Source organism: Astyanax mexicanus, chromosome 24 (assembly GCF_023375975.1).
Source record: "Astyanax mexicanus isolate ESR-SI-001 chromosome 24, AstMex3_surface, whole genome shotgun sequence".
NCBI classification, from domain to species: Eukaryota; Metazoa; Chordata; class Actinopteri; order Characiformes; family Acestrorhamphidae; genus Astyanax; species Astyanax mexicanus.
Window position 1 is genome coordinate 2,490,241 of NC_064431.1, and position 16,790 is coordinate 2,507,030.

General features: G+C 38.9%; 2 protein-coding genes across 4 annotated transcripts in view; both read right to left on the minus strand.

Moving 5' to 3' along the window:
• Positions 1 to 4,528, minus strand: part of LOC103031622 (metabotropic glutamate receptor 7) — a 285,237-nt gene extending 280,709 nt beyond the window's left edge. For all 3 annotated transcript variants that reach the window (XM_022682217.2, XM_022682219.2, XM_015606383.3), the window contains exon 1: positions 3,036 to 4,528. In XM_022682217.2, the coding sequence (XP_022537938.2) occupies positions 3,036 to 3,554 (519 nt within the window). In that variant the 5' untranslated portion in view covers positions 3,555 to 4,528. The remainder of the gene's footprint in view (positions 1 to 3,035) is intronic.
• LOC103030667 (E3 ubiquitin-protein ligase RNF123) overlaps positions 1 to 16,790 on the minus strand; it is a 587,096-nt gene that overhangs the window by 94,044 nt on the left and 476,262 nt on the right. The window lies entirely within an intron of this gene.

Sequence of the window (16,790 nt, forward strand, 5' to 3'; positions counted from 1 at the left end):
CAGCACCACTGTTGGGGATTGAGAGCTGTTCCTTCAGTGCTACAGGGTGGGGAAAATGGGCTGTTCTTTCTGCACTACAGTGTGGATAAAGGACCTGTCCATTCAGTATCGTTGTTGTGGTGGAAGGCTGTTCCTTTAGCACTACTGTGCAGGAGGAAGCTGATCTTTCGGCACCACTGCTGGGGATTGAGAGCTGTTCCTTCAGTGCTACAGTGTGGGGAAAATGGGCTTTTCTTTCAGAATTACAGTGAAGGGAAATTACCTGTTTATTAAGAATCATTGTTGTGGAGGAAGAAACTGTTCTTTCAGCACTACTGTGGGATGATAATAGGCTGTTCCTTCAGCCCTACTGTGCAGAGAGAAAGGCAGATCTTTGGGCACCAGTGTTGGGGATTGAGAGCTGTTCCTTCAGTGCTACAGTGTGCGAAAAATGGGCTGTTCTTTGGTGCTACAATGTGGGGGGAAATGGGCTGTTCTTTCAGTGCAAAAGTGTATGGGAAATGGACTATTCTTTCAGTGCTACAGTGTGGGGAAATGGGGCTGTTCTCTCAGTGATACAGTATGGGGGAAATGGGCTCTTCTTTCAGCACTAATGTATGGGGTAAATGGCTCTTCCTACGGCACTACTGTGCAGGAAGGAAGAATTTGATGTTTAAGCACTACAGTGTAAAATGGGCTGTTCCTTATGCAGCACTTTAGTAAAGGAAAAGGACCAATTCATTCAGTGTTGTGCGTAAAGGAACTATCCAAGCAACACGACTGTGGAATGATAATAGGCTGTTCCCTGAGCACTACTGTGCAGGGGGGAAAAGCTGATCTTTGCGCACTAGTGTTGGGGATTGAGAGCTGTTCCTTCAGTGATACAGTGTGGGGGAAATGGGCTGTTCCTTCAGCGCCACTGTGTGAAAAACATGGGCTGTTCTCAACACTACTGTGCAAGAAGAGAGAAGCTGATATTTCAGCAACACTGTTTTGGATTGAGAGCTGTTCTTTTAGCGCTGTAATGTGGGAATAATGGGCTCTTCTTTCAATACTGTTGGGGGTTGAGAGCTGGTCTTTTAGCACTACAATTTGAAGAAGATGAGCTGTTCTTTCCGCACTAATAAATGCATTTAAGGCTGTTGCTGCTGCACTGCTCTGCTGTGAGAAAAAATGAGTACCCAACACCTGCTCCAATTCACCATTCAACAGTGTTCAATATCACTACCACCATATTCATGCAACAAACTCATCTTAATACCCCACATACCCAGTCTCCATTACACCCTGTCAACTCAGTGAGTCCTATTACCCAACCCACTGTGCCCAACATTATCTAACACTGCCCAACACTAACAAATATAGCATCACTTTTGATCAAAACATGACTAAATTATCAACATGTTGTTGCATCTTCCCACTAACTCACTGTTTTCTATTACTTAACACATACAGTAATGTCCCCAACCCACAGTACATAGATACTAATAACAATAATAACAATAATAATTTAGCAGTCAGAACACACTATTCCATGATAATACCCAACACAGGATCCCATTTTACTATTATTATGTTCTGAAACATAGTCAACACTTGTCAACACATATAGTCAAACCGGTAAGTCCATAACACCTGTAGTACAAGCAATATAACAGCAGTGTGCCTATTACCCAACACGTGATGCCAAACAATGTCCAATACACTGTCAAATGCAACAAATGCAACGTTTTATTGTGTATAAGGAGCTGTTCTTTCAGCACTTCTATTGGACGACACAAGCTGTTCTTTCAGCACTACTGGTTATGGGTAAGTGGGGAAGGAGCTGTCCAAAAAACTTGCTTGGATGCTTAAACACAGCAATACAAAGCTTGTCAAAAATCTACTGGCTTGACCATCATGTGTGCAATATATGCAGCTGTCTCTCAGCCCAGCAGCTGTGAAATGCTCTACACATCCGAGTGATGCAATGCTGCTGGTTTGTGTTGGGTGTTGGACGAGCAAGAGTGAAGGCTAATTCACGCTGCTCTACAATCCAGGGCCCATTTCACCATTGCTACAAGACAGCAACTCATCAGAATGTCTCATTTTACCAAACACAATGTGTTTTAACCCAACACACTGGCCCATACTACTGTAATAAACATAAACATGTTCCATAATACCCTAATATCTGAAAAGTGTCCCTTTTTGTAGAGTTGTCTCATTTTTCCACATACTGGCACATGACCCAACACAGTAATCAACCAACACCCAGCATATGTCCAATAATAAGTACCAAACACCAGTTTTCATTTATATAGCTGTGTGGCCTATAATATCTTACACTGTCCACTACTGTATGTAATAGTTACTAACACACTGTTGCATCTACCCAAACACACGCTCCCAATATACCCAACACACCTGAACATGATGTCCCATAATACCCTTTTCTGTAGCAGTGTCCCATATTTTCTAACACTGTCCAGTATAACCTACCATACTGACACATGACCAAACACATTCATCAACCAGCACCCAGCATATGTCCAATAATAAATACCCCAAACATTTTTTTTATTACTGTACATCATAGCTACATCTTAAACACACTGTCCCATAATACCTAACACATGTTTTCATTTCCACACCTGTGTGTCCTATAATACCTAACACTGTCCACTACTGTACATCATAATTACCAACACAGCTGCTGATGTTGCAGCTACACAAACACATGCTCCCAATATACCCAACACACTCTTTTCTGTAACATTGCCCTATATTTCCTAACACTGTCTCCAGTATAACCTACCATACTGCCACATGACCAAAAACAGTCAACCAACACCCAGCATATGTCCAATAATAAATGCCCAACACCAGTTTTCACTACTGTACATCATAACTGCATCTTAAACACACACTATCCAATATTACCAAACACATACTTATGCACTCATGCACTACCTGATGATGACGCATATGACCCATCACACTGCCCCACAACACTTCCCACGTGCTCTCCTCCCCCAACAGCACCTGTCGTCTCACTCTCGCGCGCGCTGTCTCACCTGGAAGAGGCGCAGAATGTTGGCCACCATGATGGACACGGAGCTGGCCGAGGCCCCGATGACCCCCACCACCTTCTCGGGCTTGACGAAGACGGGCGGCTCGCCGTTGGTGCAGCGCACGTCCGACGTGTCCTTCTGGATGAGGGCCTGCACGAAGGTGAGCGACTGCTCCAGCGCGTGCGTGTCGCGCGAGCACGTGTCGAGCACGCGCGCGCCCAGCGTGATGTTGGGCAGCAGCTCTTCGTCGCCGTTGATCTGGTCGAGCGCGTAGAGCATGGCCTCGAGCCGGTGAATGCCGTTCTCCTTCTTCACGTCGCCGCACGGCTCGCCCGCGACGCCCCGCGCGTGCACGGGGAAGAGGCCGCCCAGCGTCACGTCGCCCTCGATCCGGATCGAGTGCGGCGCGTAGGTCTCCTGCGCCGCGGCGGCGGCCAGCAGCACCTCCAGCATCCAAAGGAGCCTCCACGGGAAGGCGCGGGGGCACACCGGCGACCGTGGGGAGAGCGCGCGCCGTGCCATGATGGTCTTACCCGCGCCACCCACCAGTCGACGAATGGAGGAGAGAATAAAATAATAAAAAACGGGTGAAATTCCGTTCACACTTTTGGGTGAAATAAGTTGAGAGAGGTCTGAATGAAGCCGAGAGGCATTTTGGTAAGGAAAATTGGGGGTTAAGGAAATATTTAAGGAAAATCAAAAAAGAAAACGTCAAAAAAAAAAACGTTTTAGTTAGTCGTTACTGGGAATGCACGAGCGAGCGGCCAAAAGCGGCATAGCTGCGTATCGTTCGCTTGTTGCTCGCATAGCGGATTTTTTCACCCTTTTTTCCTTTAAAAAAAAACAGACGAAAGAAAAGAAAATAAGATCACAGTATTTTCGGAAAACGTTAACTATCCAAAAAACACCAACATGCTGTCAAAAAACAGCCAAAAAATAGCCGTTTTTCTCTCTAAAAAAAAAAAAAAAAAAAAAAAAAAGTAACTCAGTATTCCACTGGAAAACTGCAACGCTCCAAATTTCCAAACGCCGATCAGCCGCCTCGAAACTGAGTTGGAAAGAAACTGCGCAATCCGATAAATCAGGCAAATTCAACTTTTATTATTTCAGAGCCTGTTAATTTGTACCGTCGTAAGTTCGCTGCAACACACATAGACATCCGACGCAAAACGATGGGAACCAACAGAAATCTCATCATCTCAGACATTCTGTATTATTTTTCTTGTTTATCTCCTTCTTTCGCCGACTAACTTCATCATCAGGTGAACCGTGAACCATGCGCTCCATCCGAGTCAGGAAGAAGAAGAACAAAAAAAAGCGATGCTCGACGTCCGTGAGATGAGATGAGATGCGCCTCCAATAAAAAAAATATTAAAACAAAGAAAATAAATAAGAAATTCCAACAAAAGCGAGCGAAAATTGAAACAGCGAGCAGAAGATAACAGGAGCGTCTTCTCCGGAGCTCGAGTTGTAGGAATGACGGTCTCTCTCTCTCTCTCTCAGCCCGGTGCTATTTTTTTTCGCACCTGTATTGGTAAAAACCCCGCCCTCCAGAGATGGGATAGGCTGGGGACGTTCAACCGCTTGCTCTGGGATTGGTCAAATTTCTCTACTCAAGCGCGGTCTCAAGAACTCCTGACCAAACGTAACGCAGGAAGGCGGGGTTTGTTGGAAAACAGGTGGATTATGAAACAACGCCTCCACCCTGAATCAAAAATGCATCTTTTTCCCTTTTCTTTTGTTTTTTAAAGAATTCCATTCGGTTTGGGTCAGAGAACCAACCCATCGGCTCTTTTTTCTTTTTTTTTTTTTTTTACAACGGATGAGTTGTAAAACGTTGATGCTGAGATTGTATATACTGTATATGCATACAAAATATAGATATTTTAAAACCCATATGATAACTATCTGTTAGATATCAGTTTCTCTCTATATCTTCATCTATCGATTTAATTAATTCTTGTATTTTTCCTTTAATTCCTTTTTTTCTTCTCACTTAAAACTTATTTCCAAATCCCAAAATTAACAAACAAAAAAAAAAAACAGAAAACCAATAACAGCCCAATACTCTTCTTCTTCATGCTTTTATTAGCTGTAGAGGCGATCAGCTGCCGTGCTAACCCACAGCAGCATAAGGCACGAGGACACTTTGTGAAGCTTTTCTTCACTAGCTCAGTTGTCACTGGCGCCCACTCGAGCCTCACAACTGAAATTAGGGATGCACTGCCTGTTCCAGCATCCTACTCCTTTCATACACAGGCAAGCCAAAGTCTGGGCACTCCTGTTCTGAGAATCTGTTGAAAGATGATCTGATTTCCAGAAGCCATGAAGCTAAAGATAAGAAAAAGCAAGATTATACTTATTTTTTAATCTTTTACAGTTTCAAAAATCATAAAAATATAAAAGATACCCATGTATTATTCATGGACTCATTCAGTTTATGGCATTGTTCTCATATTTCTAAAACCAGATGTTGGTTTACAGATAAAACAACACCATTTGCTTTCAATTACTTTTACTTCTTGTGAATAAACAATTCTGATTTGGATACTGATATTGGCATCCATTGTTCTTCTCTCTACCAGTGCAATAGAGATTCTGATTGGTTCTGCCTCTGCGATTGACTCTCTGTTGTTCAACCTCCATTGAAAATAGGAATTCCCAGACTTCTGATTATTTCATTTTTGTTCAAATACTCAAATACTCAGTTTGTGAGAAGTCCTAGTTTATAAAATAAGTTATGCCAATATTATGGAATTACAGAACCAAAAGTGGTTATTTTTGGTTTATTTTTAATGACCCTTATGTTTAGGTGAGTGTACAGGATTTAAAAGCATCATATGTGACAGTAATGAGAATCAGGGTAAGTGCATTAATAGTGTGAAATCAGTAATGCTTTCAAATGTGTAATTAGAGATGTTTTAGACCCAAATTACATGGAGATTGGTTGCTGTTACACAGCTGTGCAGCAACAGTTTCAGAGCTTTTGTCTCTGACTTTACTCTTTATTCTGTTTATTGTTGAGTTAAAAGTCGGGTTTGTGCTCTGCAGTGTGTCTGCAGTGTGTGTGTGTGTGTGTGTGTGCTGGGAGCACCTATAGGAATGGACTCTGATGATTGACTGTTGTCAGGGTTTTAATCAGTCAGTGGAGCTCCTGTGTTTTCCACTACCAAAATAAATAGAAACACACCAAAAATCTACCTTTAAGAGTTCAGAAAGAGACCAATATTTGGTGTAATAACCCTGATGGTTTTTAATCACAGTTCTTTTCATGCATCTTGACATCATGATCTCCTCCACCAGTCTTACACACTGCTTTTGGATAACTTTATGCTATTCACTCCTGGTGCAAAAATTCCAACAGTTCAGCTTGGTGGTTTGATGGCTTGTTGTTTGATCATCCATCTTCCTCTTGATTATATTCCAGAGGTTTTCAATTTGGTAAAATCAAAGAAACTTATCATTTTTAAGTGGTCTCTTATTTTTTTTGTTACAAGTGCTGTAAATAATAAAGAATGCAGAGAAACAGATACAGGACTACACTGTGTAACTCTGCATTATAGAACTTTTTGTTTGTTGTTTGTTCTAAATCGATAGCTCTGCAACGTACATACAGCAGTTAATACATAGCTAATCATCTACTGTACAGTATATCGTTGCTGTCCAATGAAAAACACTTATCTCCATTTTTGTCGATTTTTAGTTTACTACATAATTTGAACAGACGAACCGTCCCTTATATTGTGCCCAAATTTATTGATGAACGGACCAATAGAAACTCTTCAAAGTGACCTTAAAATAAACTCTTTTTACATTGACTTCCATTGAAAGTTTACAAGGTTTTTTCTCTCTCCTGTAAACTTGCTGTTTTGGAGATAAGTGTATTTTCCATTGGACAGCGACGATGTAGACTCCACTGACATGTTTTATATATACCATAACTTAGTCCTCAAGGCAGGATGAAGATTGCAGATCTCTCCTGTGCGCTAATTGAATTACTATTACCTGTTTAAACTCTTTTCCAACACCTGATTAAGGTGTTATTCACGACCAAGGTCTGACACCTCACTGCAAAATGATATAGAAGTAATTAATCATAATAACAGATTTTAAGGTACGCGTCAGAGCTTTGGCAGCTCCTTCTGCTTTTATCAGCTGGAGCGTGGAAGTCGGAGCTGCTGGAAGCTCGCCACCTCCACCCTGTCTTTTTTTCTTCGTAGCAACTGGTTAATTCGGTGCCAAGAGTTTATTGTAATGTACTGCAGCGGCATGCCAAGAGTGTCACGGCCAAGGAACAGCTATAGAACAACAGCTCAGTGGTCCACTGCGTCTTTTATGCATCCAGAGTATAGAGCTTAAAAGCTAACGTGAGTACGGTATTTGAATCTGCATTTTGTTTATTCGAGTTTTACAGCGTCTCACAAAAGTGTAGAGTACACCTCTTATATTTTAGTAAATATTTTATTATACCTTTTAAAGGGAAAACACTAAAGATCAGACACTTTGAAACAATGCAATATCAAAGTAGCCAACAGCTACAGTACAACCAAATATATCATCATTTTAGTGTGGGATTTTTTGGTTTCATGGCTAAATCGGAGCAGCCTGGTGTTCGATCTTCATTAATTGCACATTAATTGCACCAGTAAGAGCATGAAGAGTGTGAAGGTTCAATTAGCAGGGTAAGAGCACAGTTCTGCTCAAAATACTTCAATGCACACAACATTATGGGAGACACACCAGAGTTCAAAAGAGGACAAATTGTTGGTGCACGTCTTGCTGGAGCATCTGTGAACAAGACAGCAAGTCTTTGTGATGTATCAAGAGCCACGGTATCCAGGGTAATGTCAGCAAACCACCAAGAAGGACCAACCACATCCAACAGGATTAACTGTGGACGCTGTAAGAGGAAGCTGTCTGAAAGGGATGTTCGGGTGCTAACCCGGATTGTATCCAAAAAACATAAAACCATGGCTGATCAAATCACGCAGAATTCAATGTGCACCTCAACTCTCCTGTTTCCACCAGAACTGTCCGTCACCACAATCAATTATTGTGCTCTAAAACCAGGTGTTTCAGTTTCATTGTCATATTAACTCAGCACTCACAGACAATTACAAGGACAGGCAAGGACTTGCCAATAACAGATAAATAAGAAATTACATCACTCAGATACGTTTACTCTACAGCAAATTCCTGATTCAAGGTTCTGTAGATACTTCTCAGATAAACAAGCTCTACAGAAATGAATCAGTGATATTGTTGCTGTATTAAAAGCAAATATTTAGTTCTTAACCTCACTCTAGATTAATGATTTAGTCGTAATCAAAACAATTAACCTTTTTAATGGCTTGATCAGCTCTATGTCAGCCACAGATGCGTGTTTTATTAAATATAACTCTATAAAAATTATGAGTTTCTTTGATTTTACCATCAAACCTCCAAACTGAACTGCTTGAATTAATTTTTGCACCAGGAGTAAAGCAGCATAAAGTTATCCAAAAGCAGTGTGTAAGACTGGTGGAGGAGAACATGATGCCAAGATGCAGGAAAAGAAATCTGTGATTAAAAAGGGTTATTCCACCAAATATTGATTTCTGAACTCTTAAAACTACTTTATGAATATGAACTTATTTTCTTTGCTTTATTATTTGAGGTCTGAAAGCTCTGCGTCTTTTTTTTTTTTTTTGTTGTTGCTATTTCAGACATTTCTCATTTTCTGCAAATAAATGCTCTAAATGACAATATTTTGATTTGGAATTTTAGGGAAAGTTTGTTGGTAGTTTATAGAATAAAACAACAATGTTCATTTTAATCAAACATAGACCAGAGCTGTATGTCCTACTGATGAAGGTTATGGTCTCCTTGTTTTCTCTCCACTGTGATCTAAATCTTAAACCAAGGACATCCTTTACTAAAGCCCCAAAGACACTGGTTTCAGCAGACCTTCCAGGCACTCCACAGCACGGTTCCCCTTCCATTTATAGACAATCATTCCCCTGTAAGGCTCCTTTAAGTCAAATTTTAAACGACTTTCTGATATATGTGATGCAATAATTATGATTCATCCTTATTAATTCACTTGTACGTTGCTCCTGCATCAAATCGTGACTTCTTAACTTCGTTTCTGTAGATCGAAAAGATTCACTTTGACAGTAAAACCTGATGTTCCACATTATTATGTCCACAAGATATGTGTGGGCTTGTAACACCCAAGTGCTGAAGGGAAGATGGCCTACTTATGTTAAAATGGCCTACTAAAACCTTAGTGTGGCTGCAGACTAGGTCTACAGCAGTGCAGGATTTTCTTTTTCAGAACTGTTTGAAAGCGCTTTTATAGTAAAATAAAACAGAACAACGTGGTCATATCAGGCTATTTTAACAGGTCAAGCTAGTTTGTTTAGCTGTTGACCAGCGTAGGGCAGTCAGAGCTTGTTCTTGTTTGAGTTTGATGGTTTAGCTGGTCATCAAACATGAAAAATCCTGACTGAGCTAGACTGGGGATTAGTGCTGGGTGATTAATATCACAATTATTTGTACATTTTACTGTGATTATGATTAATTAACCAACATGACCAGCCTAGACTTCCAGCATGATCAGCAATCATGAGCTGGTCAAACAAAGAGACCAACATGACCAAGGAAGTCAACCAATATGACCAACATCACCAATGTGGTCCACCAGCATGACCAACATCACCAAACTAGTTGACCAATATGACAACTGCAACCAAGCTAGTCAACCAACTGGAGCAACATAACCCATTTGGTTGACAACCATGACCAGCATGACTACCACCACCAAGCTAGCCAGAAGCATGAGTACCAATTCAACCATTCAACATGACAATACTGTTCAACCATCCAATAAGACAAAACTGGTCAACAATCCAAGCAATTGAGTGTAAAAACCAGTACAGGGCATGTTCTGTTAATGGATGACCATCTTATCAACCATCTGGACCATCAAAGACCATCATAGTTTAAAGCCAGACCATCTGAACAAGTTAAAACTGAATTTAAAATCTGGTCTTAAACTTAATTCTTTCAGCAGAGTTCTTCAGATCTACTGAAAATAAACAGCACTGAAGAAACCCCTTCTGATCTGACCTGACTTTCATCAGATATTCAGGAAATTGCTGTAGATCCAACCTTTGCATTGTATTGATTACAATACTGAGCATAATCCTTATTGATCTTTCATCTCAGCATAGCCTGAATATCTCCTTCATTTTAATTATTGGTCGCTCGCTACAAGCCAGACTTGGCCTTCATTCGCTGATGATTTGTAATTGCTTATTAGGCCATTTGTGGAGTCCCAAATGCTGGATTAGCATAAAGTGTTACCAATGTGTTAAGAGAGTCTCCAGTGACGACTTGGGAGGGAGGGTGGCAAGCCCCAAAAAAATTAGGCCTTAGTCAATTAATTGCATCCATATAGAGATGATTACACAGGTGATCCCACAAGCACAGACCTGCAGTGGAAATTTCACGAGTATATATTTATTAAAATTTGGCTCAAACTGTGATAAATCCCAATAATACACCAGTCTACCGAAACAGCATTTTATCCTAGATATTTGGGATTAGTAGAATTTAGCAGTAAAAGTATAAAAACTAAACTTTATCTTTGGCCAGAAAGTCATTTTTAGAAAACAAAATCGGTCTCATGTGAAGAGAGTGATTTATTTTAGTCCAAAAACAAAAAATGTAGCTTTCCACAGTAAGTAAATAAACTAGTTTCATGAGATTTTTTAGCTGGTCCATGTTCTTGGCTGGACTGGCTGTAGAAACCTATGACTTGGATTCCCACCATCTTGTTTCCAAGCAATTAAGAGTAATTGTGTTATTATGTGGCCACTTGATAGTACAGGCAGTACTAGTCTCCATATGAGACGAAATGGTAAGGTCTGAAGAGGTTAAATGAAAGTTTCCACACTATTTGGACCAATTTCCCCTCCACCATTCATCATGACATGTACATTCAATTAAACGAACAACTGGCAGATAGATTCAAATCATGACAAAAAGTGAAAAAGTGCAAAAATTTAGATCCAGTGTTGTTTTTTTTCTTGGAATTCTCCCATTCTCCATTTTTACCCACTTATTACTCTTTCGTATTATTGAATCATTAACACTGACCTTAACTGGGGCGAGAGAGACCTGCAGTTCTTTATAGGTTGTTCTGGGTTCTTTGGTGACCTCCTGGATGAGTTGTCCATGCCCTTTTGGAGTAATTTTGTTCCATGTTTTCTCCATTAGTGAATAATAGCTCTTATTGTGGTTCTCTGGAGTCCCAAAGCTTTAAAAATGACTTTATAATCTTTTTCAAAAACTCCTTGTAATATTTACTAAGATTGTATTGGTCTAATATTAAAGTTTGTTTGATAATCTGAATAAAAACAAAAGAACAAAAGAATAAAAATCTGACTAAAAAAACAAAAGAAATATATAAAATATATAAAAAGTTAGAAAACCGGTTAAGTAATGAGTAAAGAAAACTTAAGTCAGCATAACTTTTATTTAACTTTGTCATTGTTGGTACAGAATTGCAGACACGTGCAGATACTAGTGAAAACACAGTCCAGGTAATACACAAACAATCCAGTATCAGAGGCAAAGGCAATAATCGGCATCGAGAAAACAAAAGCAAGGTCATACACAAGATAAACTGAAGACAAGAGATATAGAACGCTTTGTAAAGAGGAGAACCTACAATACGCGGTGTGGGTGTTTGTGTGGTGTGCACCTTTATAGTGCCAGTAATCAGTATTCGGGACTTCCTGGAGGAAGCAGGTGAGGTGTCACGTGATCAGGTGAGTGCGTGATGTCAGCGGGTGGTGCATTCTTGTAAGTTGAGTTTACCTAATTTTTTAAGGCAGCCGGTTTGCTCAATTTTTTTAAATAATTGGAAAATGAAAACTTGAGTAAGCATAAATTAAAACATCAAGTTATCACAACTAAAAGGGAAGTTGATTTATTTGTAAGGTAGCCCGGGGGGGGGGGGGGGGGGGGGGGTCACTACACACTGATGGTGAGTGTTGGTCAGAAACTGTTGGACACACCCAGTATGCAAATCGATTGTGACAGAAGCCAATGAAAAAGAAGCTGTTAATGGTAACAGATTAAACGTTAAAAGTTAGTTTAAGTTGGTTCAACTAAAAAAAGATCTCAGTTTGAATAGTACAGTATATGAGCCCATAAATCCAAGTTCAACTAACTCAAAATAGTTGAGTATTGTTTAGAAATATACAATTTGATGTAAAACAGACTTAAATCAGTTGAGTTCAAACAGCGTAAGGGTTTACAGTGAAAAGATGGTACATGCTCTAAAATGTTTTTGGTAAAGTAATTTCATTAGATACCCAAAAACTCACTTTCTTCAGCTGCTTTTAGGACACTGTTGGCTTTTTTTGAAGTCGCCTACAGTATATTGATAGTTACTGCAGTAAAGATGAATATTTCAGTCTGGATCACTGTTTGAAACAAAGCAGCTCCCGAATAGCATTACATTACCTTACATTACATTACATTACATTACATTTGGCAGACGCTTTTGTCCAAAGCTGTGAATAGCTGTGTGAATTATTGAACACTCTGCTTATGAAGCTCTTGAGGCTGTAATGGTTAAACAGGTCTCAGGGAACGGCGTTTCAGGTCAAACGCAGTGCATGATATCATGGAAACAAACAGCTTTAAAAGAATGAGAAATTTATGAGGCTTTTCTGGGGGAAGTAAGGTCTGCGGCCTCCTGAGGAAGGTGGATATCTCAGGAAAAAGCAGGGAAAAAAGTGGCTTTTACTTCCTTCAAACAGTTTAAATTATTTAACCTTGTATGGGACCCAGACCAATATATATATATATATTATACAGGGGTTGGACAATGAAACTGAAACACCTGTCATCATTTTAGTGTGGGATTTTAGGTTTCGTGTCTAAATTGGAGCAGCCTGGTGTTCAATCTTCATTAATTGCACATTATTGCACCAATAAGAGCAGAGTGTGAAGGTTCAATTAGCAGGGTAAGAGCACAGTTCTGCTCTAAATATTGCAATGCACACTATAACATTATGTTATGGTGACATACCAGAGTTCAAAAGAGGACAAATTGTTGGTGCACGTCTTGCTGGAGCATCTGTCACCAAGACAGCAAGTCTTTGTGATGCAGCATCAAGAGCCACGGTATCCAGGGTAATGTCAGCATACCACCAAGAAAAACCAACCACATCCAACAGGATTAACTGTGGACGCTGTAAGTGGAAGTTGTCTGAAAGGGATGTTCGGGTGCTAACCCGGATTGTATCCAAAAAACATAAACAAATATTTGCAATAAAAAAAATATTTGTATGAACTAGAAACCGGTTGAAAGCATAATCTAGGTTGTTTGAGCTGTGCAAATAAAGTGCAATAAACTTAATTTTGCGTCATATTGTAATGAATGAATGGATAAATATATTCATCCATATATGCAATTTGCATTATTTGACAGCAGTTCATACATATTGTTGCTGTATGTGCTGTTTATATTTACTACTGCATCTCAAACAGCTAGAATATCATTAAATTCAGCAATTCAGTTCAAAATGTGAAACTCAGTTATTATAAAGATGTATTAAACACAGAATGTTCTATTTTAAGCGTTTATTTCTTTTTTGTTGATTATTGATTATGGCTCACAGCCAATGAAAACCCAAAAATCAGTGTTTTAGAAAATTTTAATATTATTTAAGAATGATTGGTACTTTTGGAAAGCAGTGTGGGCAGTGTGCCAAGTCCTGCTGGAAAATGAAGTCTGCATCTCTATAAAAGTTGTTTTCAGCAGAGGGAAGCAATAAGGATTGGTATTAGCATTAGCCACTAACCGTGCTAGCTTTTCGTAGTTTAGAGGTGAGTATTATCAGAGTGTAGCCTGCTGCGAACCCTGGCTAGCACTGCTGTAGCATCATTTGCCGCTGATCGTGCTAAGCACTAGCATTTTCACTATTTACAGGTGAGTATATAGAACTGTAGTCTGCACAATTATAGTGATAAAACAAGCTACGTAGTACGAACCGCTAGCTAATAGCACTCTGGCGTTCCTCAGTGTAGCGCTGTCGGCCGGCATTAACGTTAATGCTGCTAATGCTAATGCTGCTGCACCCAGCCATAGTGCTAATCTGGAAATCTAAGATTTCTGTAAATAAAAGGAAGTGCTTTACTCACCTAAATAAACAGTTTTCAGGAGAGAAATCTGTGTAGGTTAACAACCAGCACTCGTTTGACATTGAAAGGATTACAGTTTTGTTTACTTAATGTAGCTTAGCTCCTATGTTCCTTACTAGTGTTACATAATGTGCCTGGTTCTGTATAATAAGTATAACTTAACACATTTTACTATAGAAGTTTCTCTCTCTGAGTGATGAATATTAATTTAAACCACACCACTGAATGCATGTTTTCCCACTCGTATTCTTGTATGGTATTTAAAAAGGCAATTAAGGAGGCATTTCTGCGTCTGCTGTCCACAGACGAGAGTGGGTGGCGGCAGACCTTTGAAAACTAGGTAAAATAATGAGCGTTATTCTTATTCTTAGCCATTCCTTGGTTTTATTTTTGCCACGTTGCATCGAGTCGCTACGACTGCAGCATTTCTTTTTCTCTTTGAGCTGTTGTGATTCAGATAGACCCATATCATAAATCCCCAGTTAATTAGAGTGCACAGACCTCCCACTGTGAAAAAAAAAAAAAAACGCACTCATGTGAAGCTTTTCAGCTTCCCAGAGTCTCAAACCCGCTCTTATATCCCAACCAGTGCAAACAGCAACATCGCATTTATGGTGCGCCTGAGTTCCGCACTTAGAGCCGTCACTATTCACCAGTCTGACAAATTTCCAGCGAAGATTCTGGCGGAAAAACAGTGGTTGCGTCTGTCAATCATCTGCGAGCGTCATCTCTTAATTATTGTTTATGCAGTTTCATAACTAACCTCCATTGTCAGAGCTTGGCAGTGGTTTTTTTATATATTTTTTTCAGCTAAAACATCCTTCTTTTATCTGCTATTTTAATCAGCTCTCTCAGAAAACATTGATATCTATCCACACTGTAAACCTGGATGAATTACAAATTACGAAATATTAATTCAGCATGTGTTTTCTGTATATCTTTAATATAGTCTTTAATAATACATTTACAATGTAAAAACAAAAAAACATATAATGCCTTATATTAGTATTATAAAACATCATTTCATCACTATATATCCTATAGGAAAATTGATGTACAGTACAAGACAAAAAATTAGGACACATCTTCAAATGAAATATATGTATTTATTTATTATTATTATTATTATTTTATTTTTTTATTTTTTTATTTATTTTTTTTACAAATTAAATAAATCTTGAAGTGATCCAGACACTGCAAGGCTGGGTGAATTTAAAAGAATTTGCCTTAATTTTTTAAGGTAATCAAGTTAATTTAACCTAAACCTTTACATTTTTAGGATAAATAAATGTTACGTTTATTTATTTGGTGTATTACTATTTGTCTAAGCAGTTGCTTTACACATTAATTCTGCTTTAAGTTTTACAATACTGTACCGTATTTTCTCCATTATTTTTTTTATTATACTATAGCATTTTAAATCTTTGTTTTCATCAAATGAAATAAAATAAAGACTAAATTCATTCACCTGACGCAAAATTAGAATTATTGTGCAAAGCAATTGATATAACAAAAAATATATATATATTTTTTAATTAATTTAGGCTTAATACATTTTTAAATCAAATGTAATACCAAAAAAAAAAAACGAAATAAAATAATCTTTAGTTAATTTAGGCTTAATACACCTTTAGTTTAAATGTTATAACTTTTATTTTATTTATTTATTTTTTTTTGTTGAGGAAAATAATTTGAGATTTTCTCAAATTATTGTTATTATTATTGTTAAGAAGTAAATTAACAACTTATCGTGACTCAGAATGTACATAGCATGTAGAAACAGCCTACAACAGAGGCTAGATATAATAGTATATATAATATATGAATAGATACAATCATAATATATAAAATAGCGATATGTTATGAGTAAACAGGGGGATTGACTACACACTGACGGTGAGCAGTCTTGGGGAGAAACTGAGGGACACTCACTATGCTAATAGATGGTCTCAGAAGCTGATAACTCAGAGTACAGTTAAATAATCTTATGGAAATATTCAGTTTTAAGTTAAGAGAATGTGATTTTACAGCGCAGGCTCTTGAAGAATGAAGCACTTCATCCTTTATTCGCTCCGCCGCGACAATTACCCCTCTGAATCTGTCCCGGAAACCCAGAACAAAAAAGAGAACAGGTGCCAATTATCACCTGTCTCTGTCTTTGGGTACATAATTATACCGCCATTACTCCACTTCGCCCGGCTAAATGAGAAATCCTTTTAATCACTTCAGAACTCGTCCTGAGGGGGCTGGGATGTTGTTTGTGTGGGCGGTTTTGGCGAGATAGCATTATTAATTTGATTAAACAAAAACCTCCTATCTCACGTCCCTAGTGGCGTGATAGTGCCTGGAGCTGGGCGGGGACTTAAGGCTTGGTGGAAGCAGGTGACGGCCATTGTTAGCTCATCCTTCACTCATTCGCGTGAAGAGAAAGTGCTCTCAACACTTCATCCACAGAATTAGTCTAATTAAGGTTGAGTCCAAGACAGGTAAATAGTTTCTCTGCCTGGTGCAGCGAGTATTTGCCTGGAGCATCGGATAAATGTGGAAGATCCTTTG